General features: G+C 37.5%; 1 protein-coding gene across 1 annotated transcript in view; it reads right to left on the bottom strand.

The window, feature by feature from the left end:
* Positions 1 to 5895: 5895 nt before the first annotated feature.
* HGF (hepatocyte growth factor) overlaps positions 5896 to 11778 on the bottom strand; it is a 59500-nt gene continuing 53617 nt past the window's right edge. Inside the window, exon 19 of the mRNA XM_039570422.1 lies at positions 5896 to 9903. Coding sequence (XP_039426356.1) covers positions 9733 to 9903 — 171 coding nt within the window. The 3' untranslated portion in view covers positions 5896 to 9732. The remainder of the gene's footprint in view (positions 9904 to 11778) is intronic.

The raw sequence follows: 11778 nt of genomic DNA, 5'->3' as shown, positions 1-11778 counted from the left end.
GAAAGAGACCTGAGAACAATATGGCTCATGAGTTGTGGTCAGAAGCTCTGTGGTCCCTATGCTCCTCAGTGGCCACTCCTGTAGGCTGGGACCTAAAATTATTGTGCTGCTGTCTCACACCTAAAATTCCCCGAGGGTAGCCCCTAACCTTTGCATTTGTCTCTGCAGAATGTCTCAGTTTCAGGCCAGGCATCTATTCACTATTCATGTGCCCGTGTAGCCCATCTTGAAGAGCTATCAAAAGCCTTCTGTATGAGCAATAGTCTTTTCTAGCAATTTTTCTCTTTCCCAGAGTCAGTTTTCTTTGTCTACTCTCACACACCACAGTTGTCTTTACAGACATGGTCTCTGGAAAGAGTGAGGCAAGTGTAGAAATGCCACTCTACTCTGTGCCTTTGCTGTATTTTGTTCTCCAATAAAGTTTGCTCAAGTATCGCCTCAGTCAGGATTTTGCAGAAGGAAAGGGTCCTGCAGTGAGTGCTCCGTGCTGTTGCTGAATCGGCACCGAGGGACGCAGATAGCAGTGTGGGGCGGGGGAAAGGGGGGAGAGACACAAAGTGACTTCATCACTTCCACCCTTACAGAGAAGATAATGAGCAAAGCACTTTCCAAGCAGAGAAAGTGAAGTGTCTTCAGACAGCAAAGGAGGCCAAAAAAACGGTCAAGAGAGGATTGAAGAGAACTTTCCAAAAAGCTGTCCTTAGCAGACCATAAATCTTACCCAGAAGACAGTTCAAACACAACACTTCCACCAGCCCTACTCTTCCCTGTTTATTTTCTTCCTGTCAGCATTAAAATAGAATAATAAAGTACCAGACAAACAAACAAGACAAACAAGAAAATAAGCAAGAAAACCCAGCAGAGAAGAAAGAGAATTGGAGACCTTGTCTGTCAGCAGTGCTGAGGAGTGCCTTGGATCACAGTGCAACAGCCTGTGCAAACACCCCTCTCTCACCACGTCCGGTCCAAGAAACAAATTCAGAAACTCTTCTTAAGTCTCTGAAATAACCATTCAGAGGAATATGGAAATGCCAAGACTATATTTAAATTTTTAACAGGGAAGCATATCCAGAGGTTTTGTTTTATGCTCAAGTGAGGTGTTTCCCTCTAAGTTTGGCTGTCCAAGATCACATCAGCTTCACAGATTGCTTCCTGCATTTAGTTGGAAATTGCTTTAAAGGTAAAGGAGTATTTTACTCTCCTGAAGAATTTGACAGGGAAATGGGAAGAAAAGTCCACACTCCTCAGGGCAAATTGGGAAAGATAGGAAACTCTGCTGCCGATTTTGAAAGGCAATGCATAATACATACCCAAGCAGGCAGGGAAATACCTCTTTGGAGGAAGCCACACAGAGTGTGAGCCTGGGGAGGTAAGCAAGAATGCTGGAGGGAAAACAAATGGATTTCAGTTGGAAACCAGCCTGGTCTCTGTCAAACATACCAATAAAACTGACATGTTCCTGCAGACTGATTTGGTAAGATCTGCATGTTGTGATGGGAAAAAGTACTGATAAGAAAATTTAGCAGCATTAATGCAAAGGCCAGTTAAAGAAAACGGAAAAGCCTTTTTTTTTTTTTTTTCTCCTTTAATTTTCCAAGCTTGTGTATAAATCAGGCAGGAAGGTAGGGCTTTAAAAACTTACACACATAGAAAGCTGAAGGAATTAATGCTCAGGGGTTAGTGTTAGGGAGTTATATGAACTAAAAAGTTGCTAACACTAAGTGACATCAGAGGGGATTAAAAAACACAGCGCTTGCAAATACAGCCTGGTGTCTCTGCTAAAATAAAAAGTAAAATAGAGTGAGAAGTCAGCCTGGGAAAACAGAGCTTTAGAAGAGACCCCTAACCAAATTAGGATAACAGCCCAGAAAGAGCTTCATTAAGGAAGCAGGTTTCTACAGGAAGAATATTTGCTTTTAAGACAGCTTAAAAATTAAGGCTAGCCTCTGGTGATACCTACCTAAAATTAAAGTGAAATAAAAGAAAAAAGAAACCATCTAGAAGGATCTCCAAAGGCCCATGCACTCTTTCCATTAGCAGAGTAGATGCAAGTGTTTAGCACTGATTCCCTAAAATGTTTGAGCATCTTAAGGGCGCAGGCTGAACTTTTTAATTTCTAACTTTTGGGGCTTTCATATGCAGGTTATAGTTATATAGATGTGTACAAACTAGAACACAGATGAAAACTAGATACTTTGTCTGCTTCCAAGACAATAAACAGAAATCCTGAGCTTGTACATTGTGCCAGGAAGAATAGATAAACGTATAACTGCACACATTGGCAGGCACATACACACACAAAGACGTGCAAACATGCAATCACTACTGAGTGGATTGGCTTGGATCCAGCTAATCCAGAACATGACCACAGGATAAGAGGTACAAAAGATTTTATTCCAGCTCAGGCTTACGCTGCAAATGTTTGTCATCACAAATGTGCCAAATCAGGATATCAAAAATTCATGCCCCCTGGCTGTCACCATTAAGTTTCCCCTTGTTATTCTTGGTTAGTTTGGAAGTGAGATAAGTGCTGCTGGTAGGACAACCTCTCTTCTCACACTGTCCTGTACTAAGGCACTTGAGTTATCACAGCACAAGGACAAGGAAACACCCAGGTTATAATCCTTTTCCTGAAGCATGTGTGTAGACTGAGAATTTGTTAATTAGTCAGTTCGATACTACTGTGAAGGCCTCTATGTGCATTTGGCTGAGTGTGATGTGCACTTGTTTTTGTGTCCATGTGTAATTTGTGTTTTTCTAGTGCTCAGCCACAACAAACCTGTGGCAATATATGGCTGGTTTGGTATAGATGGCTGTGGAACACCTCCCCAGTCCTTGCTGATGCGGGAGGTGTAGAAGCCATCTAGCCCACTAGAATATTCCTTTCCATGAGCTAATGTACTTGATGGCAAGATGGGAACATCAGGGTGCATGGCTGAAGGCTGGGCTGCAATGGTATTCTAAATGGTATGCTAAAGGTATTCTGAGGACTTCTTCTGAATATATACAACAGAAAAAAAATGAAGCTATGTGGGGACTTTGCCAACAGAAACACAGACTTCAAAGAATTACAGGATCAGGCAATAATTGGGACTCGTCTGCCTTGTGAGGATGCACAGAAATGGGAAGCAGAGGCTTTCAAGTGAATGCTTAATGCAAATCTTCCACAACTTACACTGCTGTGAACAGCAAATTTTCTGAGATTTCTTTTAATAAACGTAAATTAAAAAAATATTCAAAAAGTAAATTTAAAAAAAGGAGAAGGAGTTCTGTGATGGCAGTTTTGTAACTGCTCTGTGAAGTTAGAGCACTGTTAAACACAAGGCTGAACAGCAGATGGCATATTTACGCCCAAGACATGAGACTGTGGTTGACATGGTTTGTAATAGCAATGTTGATGTAAATGCATATTTGCTCATTGTGTGTATAATGCTGACATTAATGCTCAAGAAAAGAAAACCATCTGGAATTTTTTTGGTCAGTATAATATGAACTGAATTAAATACTATAAACTCACATATTGCTGAAGGCAAAACTTCTCTCAGTCAAAGAGGACTATATCCTTATTTGTGTTTTACTCTAGCCTCATCTAATCCAGTGTATACCTCTAATGTTGTATTTCTTGCCTTATTTTTGATAAATTGTTGTGAATTGCACTGTCCTCAGTATATTTTTTTCTCCCAGTAGAGTATATTAAATATACATATACAGTGTTGACCAATTGAGGTAAACACTAACTTCAGCAGACAAACTTGAGATATAGCAAGCAAACAACACCTCTTGGACACTGAAGTGGTACATTCATTTTTCTTTGATGGGGAGTTTTTTCCTGAAGAATTTATTCTTTTGTATATAAAAGCTACATTACTAGCAACTGCATTAATCATGGATTTTAGAACTGTTCTTCTTCTTCTTCTTAATAATTTATAATGATAATAAAATTATTGTCATTTTTGTTATATACTGAACAATATTTAAATAGTAAGTAAATGAACCAATTCTCATCTTCAATCAGACTCTTAGCAAATTTAATAGTCTGAACTTTGATGCCCAGCTCTGAAATAAAATGCATACTTTCTACTCTGCCCCTCATTAACCATCTGGAACACACACTGAGAACTTCCTTAAGTCAGGATCTGAAACAATCTCATGATAAGGTCCAAGGGGTTCAGAAGGAAGATTTAGGACATATCCATTAGCCCTAGATTGGGCTAAACAGTGCTTTAAAACAGTGTTTTGACAGTAATTTCAATGCAAGTAGAATCAGGACCTCAGACACTTGTCTTATATCTTCTGTGACCATATGGAGAAGTCATTGGATCTTCCCAAGTGTTCTCAACAAAGTGAAGTAGATTTAGCTATTAAGCTACTATATTGCAGCTTTTAATGCCACGTATCCCATGTTCTAAAAACTGCGACAACATAAAAAAAACCTTTTTATTTTAGGGCTTATTTTGTTATTAATCTTTTTATGATCTGCCTTTTTCCTCCCAGCTGTTTTCTTTCCTATTTATTGCACGTGGGTTTTATTGGAACATAGCTGTCCAGAAATCGGTGCTTTTGAAGGCAGAATAGAAACACAACCGAGCCCTACTAAATAGCCTGCTCTGTTTACATGAGGCTTGTTAAATAACACAGAGCAGAACGCAAGCAGTGAGCATCAATGTGGGTTTCCATCATTTATCATCTGCAGATTACAGTGTTCCTGCAGCTACAAAAGATAAAGCCATGACAGAATGTAATATGAAGGCAGTATCTCTTTGGAGATTTTTGTGGTGCAGATTGCTGTACAAGACGTTCCTTCTCATGGCTCCCAGAAGACAGACAGGTCACCTGAACATACTGAAAACTGAATGTAAAACTGCAGCAAAGTATTGTTTTGACATACAGACTATTTATGGATTTTTATAACTTTGGAAGCGTTCCTGCATGGTTGAAGTTATTGCAAGCTTCTCACTGATTTCAGGAGTTTCTCATAAAATCCATTGATTTCATGAATCGATTGCAAAATCCCTTTTCTGGAAAACAAACAAAAAGAAAGTGATGTTTGCCATGGAAAACTCAGAATCAAACTTCAAACACTCTGCATACGAGTCTGTTTGAAAAATTATTCACTGCTGATGTAGCTGGAGCTAATCTATATTTAAATCATCAAAATCACTGTTAACCAGAAATTCTTACAATTTTGAAATTTCAGCTGGATAATGACAAAGAAATAATGAACTTACTGTCCCTTTCTGAGCTCACCAGAATGCTCTGATGTTATACAAGTTTAATAATACTTGGCACTGATCTGGTGGGGCTAGTAAGAGTGTTGCTTGTTTCCTTTTCTAGTAGCTGCTGGCTGGTTGTGGTATTGAGTGTAGCAGCAGCCTCAAGGTTTGTTGCAAGTTAATGCTCTTCTTTGCATCATCTTTTGTACCATCAGTAGTACTAAGTGATACTGAGAGGGGACCCCTTTCCAGAAGTGCAAAGTATATTTATATAAATAAGTAAAATTCCAAGCCTCTCATACTGAAATTGCAAGGAACTAAAAACTCTTGGAAAATATTTATGTTTAGCTTGAGTACATCCTTTCCACTGCAAATACACTCTCATTATAATATGCTCAGACCATTCTCAGTGCAGAAATCAGTCAGAAAGATCTTGGGAAGTCTCAACAAGATCACCATGTATTTGGCTCTTTCTTTCATTTTATTTTCAATTCTGCAATTGGACACATGAGGATCTTTAAACACTAGCCCTCCTTACTCTGCACATTAAAATCCCTCACTGGAATTGAAACTGGGAAACTCGCTGTGGGGTTCTGACCTTCTTCCAATAAGAAACGTAATGCTAATTAAGTTGTTGTTTTTTATAAAATACTTTATTAAGAATAATAAGAGTAAACAAGGTTACAAAAATACCAACTTTATTAACTAACGAAGATGTCGTTAATTACAGAAGATTTGTATTACAAGTTATAACCACAGTGTTCCTTTTTCATTAGGCATTCAGCAAGTTGTACTTAATGGGAGCATTCTTTTTCCCACTTAAATAAGAAAAAATACTTTTATCATACACTAAACTCCACAGGCAGCTCCCTGAAGTTAGATCCCATGCAACAAAACACCATACATAAATGCCCAAGTGTACATTTAAAAAGGAACACTGGAAAATTTTAGGGTGAAAAGCCGTGTCACTTCCTGCCAGCAGCCCCAACATTCAAAAACAGTAATATACCAGTGCACATGAGGGAGGAAGAAAATAATTGATAAGGAGACAAGGGTAAGCAACCAATCCAATAGGCTTCACCCAGTCTCCATGGGTGTCTGCTGGTTTACAACCAGCTTTCCAGAAGGATGATGACAAAGCCTCAACTCCTGCTGAAGTTGCCTTGGAGCTGAGAATCTGTGTACAAGGATACATGTGGAAAAGCACTGAACAACTCTTAGGCCCTGCTCTTTTGACAATCACATTCACTGAATTCAAGGGACATTTTGCCTGAGTAGATTTTGACCCCTAGAAATATATTTGGACCCTCGTTTGAAAAGCTCTAACTCAAGTGAGTAGCTCTGTCAAGTACATTGGCATTACCTGCAGCAAGGGATTGCAGAATGCCTCAGAGAATTTTAATCTTAAACTAAAGAAGATTTCAGCAGTAGCAGCAAAAATCTAGACCAGTACATTCCCAATGAGAGCTACATTGTTCTCTGAGGGTCATGAGGTTTGTGAGAGAAAAAGAGATAAGGGAAAAAACTTTTTTAAGGGAAAAATGTTTTCTTTAATAAAAGGAAGAAGCCAGTTCCAATGCCCAAAGAAAACAGTAATTAAGTTAAACTAACTTCAGTTGCACAAAATCAGCTCTTAGGTTTTAATTCCAAGATTTTATATCCAGACATTACACCTTTCAGAGATCAAGGATTAGTTACAGCAAGAAGAATGAGAATGAAATTAAACAGAGTTTAAGAATGTCCTTAAATTAGAATTTAAGTTCTGTACCCTTTATTCTAACCTGATTAAAATCTCATTTACGAAGTAAAGTTCAGATCCCACTGAAGTTAGTAAGAGGCTTTTCAGCAATTTAGATGTAGTTCAGGTTCCCTTGTTATAGCAGAGAGAAAAAATATTAGAATAGTGAAAAAATATCTATAGAGTTTCCTTTCTTAAGAGAGTCCTGTAGTTATAACAATTGCCTGGTACGGTACCATTGGTACCAACAAGAAATATTCACAGGAATAAATGAAGTACAGATTCATTACCACATATCATTATTCTTCTCTTCCTTTGCTCTTCAGGATCTCAGGTGCCCTCCATTCTGAGATAGGGAGAGCATAATTACCCAGTAAGCAAGTGCATACAAACTTGTTAAGTTCTGGAGCATCAACTCTGCGCAATTTATTTTACTGAGGCACTGCCCAGAACAAACAGGTAAAAATCCTTACACATTGTCTAACAAAAAACAGTATTTTTATCATATATATATATATATGTGTGTGTGTGATATATATATAAAAAAAATCACAGCCTTCTGCACAGCAGAAGCTTATAACTAAAATATTTTAGGATTCGATTTTTTTAGCTAGACATAACAAAATTCCTGCAAATATAATACAGTGAGCACATAACAATTCTTAGATTACAAAGAGTGAACATGGAATTGTTATGTTTTATCCACATTCTAGTTGTGGCTGAGAACAAAACTCACTTGGAGTTTTTTAAAAGTCTCTCTCAAAAATGTAATCCTTTCAATAAGATATGGTCAGTATATACTTAGTACGAATACACTCTTCACCTACATGACAATAATTAAGTGTAAATACAACAGGCTAAATTCTGCTCTCTTTAGGCCTTGTGATTAAGAGAGGTCAAAGGGAGCATAAAACCTTCAGAGGTGGCCAGAATAGATCGAGACAGACTGTCTGCGTAGCATCCACAACCTTAAATCTGCTGTACAGAGAGGTCATATCTTGTCCAAAGAGACTATTTACATCAGGAGGAATTTCAGAAGCTCTGCTTGCTGAAAGACTTCTTCCTATGTGCCAGTAGAATCCACTGGATATGTGACACAAATATCAGCAAGCCAAGCCACTTAAGCATGGGCTGAAACTCATCCCAGCTCACCAGGAAATGTAAGAATGTATGAGTCCCGTTGAAGTCAAAGTGCACTACTGAAGAAAATTTGGTGAGTCAAGATGAGGCCTGTCTCCCAAGACAGCTCCTCTGGAGTGGTTGCCTTCTGACAGGACAGAATTCAACCCTGCATCTTCTGTGTGAAATGTCCTTTTGTACGTATACACCATGGTGTCAGCCTCGTGGCTATGTAGTTAGGTGTGATACACAGACCAAATGCTGCTGGAAACATTTTCAATTTACACAGTCACAAGTGAAGTAACAGTGCTGTTATTTATGCAATTACATGTACAGTAGTAAAACTAATGATTGGATATATGTTGTATCAATTTTCCAGAAATTAAAGGGTAATCAGTGCCACCTATAACAACATATTTGTACAATACTTCCAGACATAAAACTAAGTGCCTACAGGAGAACGAGCACTTTTCACAGATGATGGTTTTTTTTTGTTTTTTCTTTTTTTTTTTTTCCCTGTCAGCATAAAGGAAAATGGTTGTCCTATACAAAGGCAGGAAACAAGCAACAAAACTATTGGTGATGTTGTCCATATTAAATAAAAGATCATATCAATCTCTGCAATTGTTTTATTATCCTGAAAGGAATTATACAAAAGAAAGAATTTTGTCCAAATCTAGTTAAGGTTTTATTGAAGTTCTCAACTATTAATGTATAACTTACTTTTCCCAGTCTTAAGTCCCTCAGCCAGGTGCCAGGTTCAACTGTTCTTTTTCCTGCTGTAAATGCAGAGTTTCATGAAATAACTAGAACCAGAGAATTTTTAATACTTTTCTGTTTAGAAAGATTTGGGCATATTTGATTTAAATTTCTTTTAATGCCTAAAGTCTTCCAATAGCTAACCAGGATTACTTTTTCAAACTATCTTTAGCATTGTAAATCCACAGTTATTTCTGGGTCAAAATGATCAATATTTTGCTAACTCAAATGGGGTTTGAGATATCTATTACAGGATCACATATACAGTGAAGGAACCAAGTGCAGAACTAGTCTGTAAGCACTGTGTAAAAGAAAGTGGTAGTGACTTCTATGAGAACTCTGCTTATGGCAGGCTTGTCAAAGTCCATCAAAAATGAAAAGGTTACTTACTAAAGATATTATTTTTTAATAAAATACTGAAATCTTTGACCTCTTATAAGGGGGAAAGAGAAATATGATCATAAATGCTGTCCTTGACAGATGCATATATCTCTCAGTAGGGCTTTTGTCATATATGAAGAGAAATATATGGCTCATAGAAAGAATAAGATGTGTTAAGTAGAACTATAATTTGTTTCTCCTTCTAATATAGTCTGAAGAGCAGCATAAAAGAGGTCATACGATCTATTTCTACAAAACCATTTATCATCCAGTAATAATGTCTTTGCAAAATTGTTTATCCATTCAAGTATCTTCAGGAGATATGTCATCATACTTGCATATATTGTAAGTCACTCCAACATTTATAAAACAACACTGATAGACAAAAACACCAAAAACACCCATAAATATTAAAAGAAGCTCAACAAACTTGACTATCAAGTACTTAAAAAATTGTTGATCTTTACATTACACATTAGTTACATGCTGTCCAAAATCTTTCAGTGGAAGTTGTTGAGTTTTTCAGGGTTTTCTGTAGGTCATCATAATCTTGTGTATCCACCGGGAATAATATGAGACTCGAACAAAAATCCCAGGACGATTTTGAATGGCACATCCACGGCCAGGAACAATGACACCAATTACTATCTTCAGCCTGTTTTGTTCACAAACCAAGGGACCACCATAATCTCGCTAGGAAAAATGAACACAATGAATGTCACTTCTCAAAATGCTTCAAGACACAGCTCCCACCTGTCTACTACTGAATGGTTTCTTTTGGTGATGACAGGGTGCACACAGGCAATAGTGTTTTTCTTGACACAGGACATACACCAATTTCCAATATCTTTTTCATAATCAGAACTTATGAGAACCAATGACAAAGTTGGCCTCTGATATTTTGTTCCTTTTCATGCAAATTAAGCTCTGTGGTCCATCTTTACATGTGATTCTAGTGACTTCAGACTACCAGATTTTATTCACCTCTTTAAGCTACCTGCAAGTCTAATATTTGTTTATGTAAATATAAACCAGATGAGCAGAATGTGAGTTGACTGATAAATATCTTTGTTATGATCACAGGCTTTGCATCAAAGACTACTGAAAAAGTCAGGTTAGTATTTTTCTTTCAGTCAATCATCTTGCAAGGCCCTAGGATGAGAATCTAGATGTACTAATAGGCAGGGGAGAATAACAAACATAATAAAGGGTAATATTTTTTAGGCATTGAGACATAAGTTGTTAAAACTTTTTTTTTTTTTTTAATTCTGAATGAATCAGACTCCCATACACCAGTTCATGCATTCTATGAAAATTTGGAGTATGACCCACTGAGATCAGAATTAGATACTATCACACAGATCTGGGACTTGGACATAGGTACTGCAGTTTCTACCCAGGCTAAAGGTAGACTGGACCCAGCAAACCCACTGCAAAACTAGACAGCAAATGCTCATATCAGATAGTGAGTCATTGTTTCAAAAAATGAAAGCTCACAATTAGCATTGCATTCTCTCTGGATCACCAGAGAAACAACAATGCTTGACCTTTATTTGGTTTGGGATTTTTTCTGACTGACGGCAGACTAGTTCCCACATGAACAATGAACTATGTCAGCACCATCAGAGAGGCTCATAAAACACTTTCAGGAGTGGAGTTTCACCTGCCAATCTGATTTTGTTCTTCTGCCTGTTCTCTGCTGAGGAAAGTAGCTTCAAAGGAGAACTTAGGGAGCAGGAAACTGCTCAGTGATTAAGACTGATTGCTAATATTAATTCAGTCCATTTCTTCTTGCAGGGAAAAACAAAGTGCAGAATCCCCAGCAGATTTACACGCAGATGTTTCATTTATAAGCCTTGACAAGTCTAAGACCTCATTTACAATTAAGTTTTTTTTTTTTGAAGAAAATACTTTGCAACAAAAAATGATCCCATGGAATATTAATAACAAATGGAAGAAGCCTCAGCTTTATGAAGACGACCTCTCTTCCCCATGGTTTGGTAGTACCCTTGGGTAGGGAAATTTCACTACATGGTTAATATTGGTATTAGGAAATCAACAATTCTATTCCAGGTAATAAATACTTAATAATGTTCATGACTTCCCTCCTTCTAGATATCCTCAGTCAGATTTTCCACTGAAAAAAAAGATTATATCTTCCTGTAATAAATTATTTACAGTTTTTCGCCTCAGATGTCTTTTCTCCATCATCAAAACTAGTGCTAAGCAAAACAACTGTATCAAACCGTATGATCAGTGAAGTAGTTCTCCTGTCCTCACCAATATGTTTCTCAGGCTAGACTACAGAGACCAAAAAGCTCCAGCCTTCTGACTGATACAAACCTCAGTATATTTTTGGATCTTTCTCCTTCCTTCCTAACTTTATCAACTCTGTTGAGTACTGACTGTTATGTACTTTGCATGCAATACCTCATCTAAATACGAAGGTGAATTTGCTCCAGCTTTTGCTTTCTACTCAATCAAAACACACAAGTATTGCTGCCACAGAGCTCACCTTAGTCCTTATTATACAGAATACAAATTTGTCTCAGTCTAGTGAAGTGTTTT

This window comes from Corvus cornix, chromosome 1A (genome assembly GCF_000738735.6).
Source record: "Corvus cornix cornix isolate S_Up_H32 chromosome 1A, ASM73873v5, whole genome shotgun sequence".
NCBI classification, from domain to species: Eukaryota; Metazoa; Chordata; class Aves; order Passeriformes; family Corvidae; genus Corvus; species Corvus cornix.
Note: the sequence above shows the minus strand (reverse complement) of the source record. Positions and strands in the feature narration are given on the sequence as shown.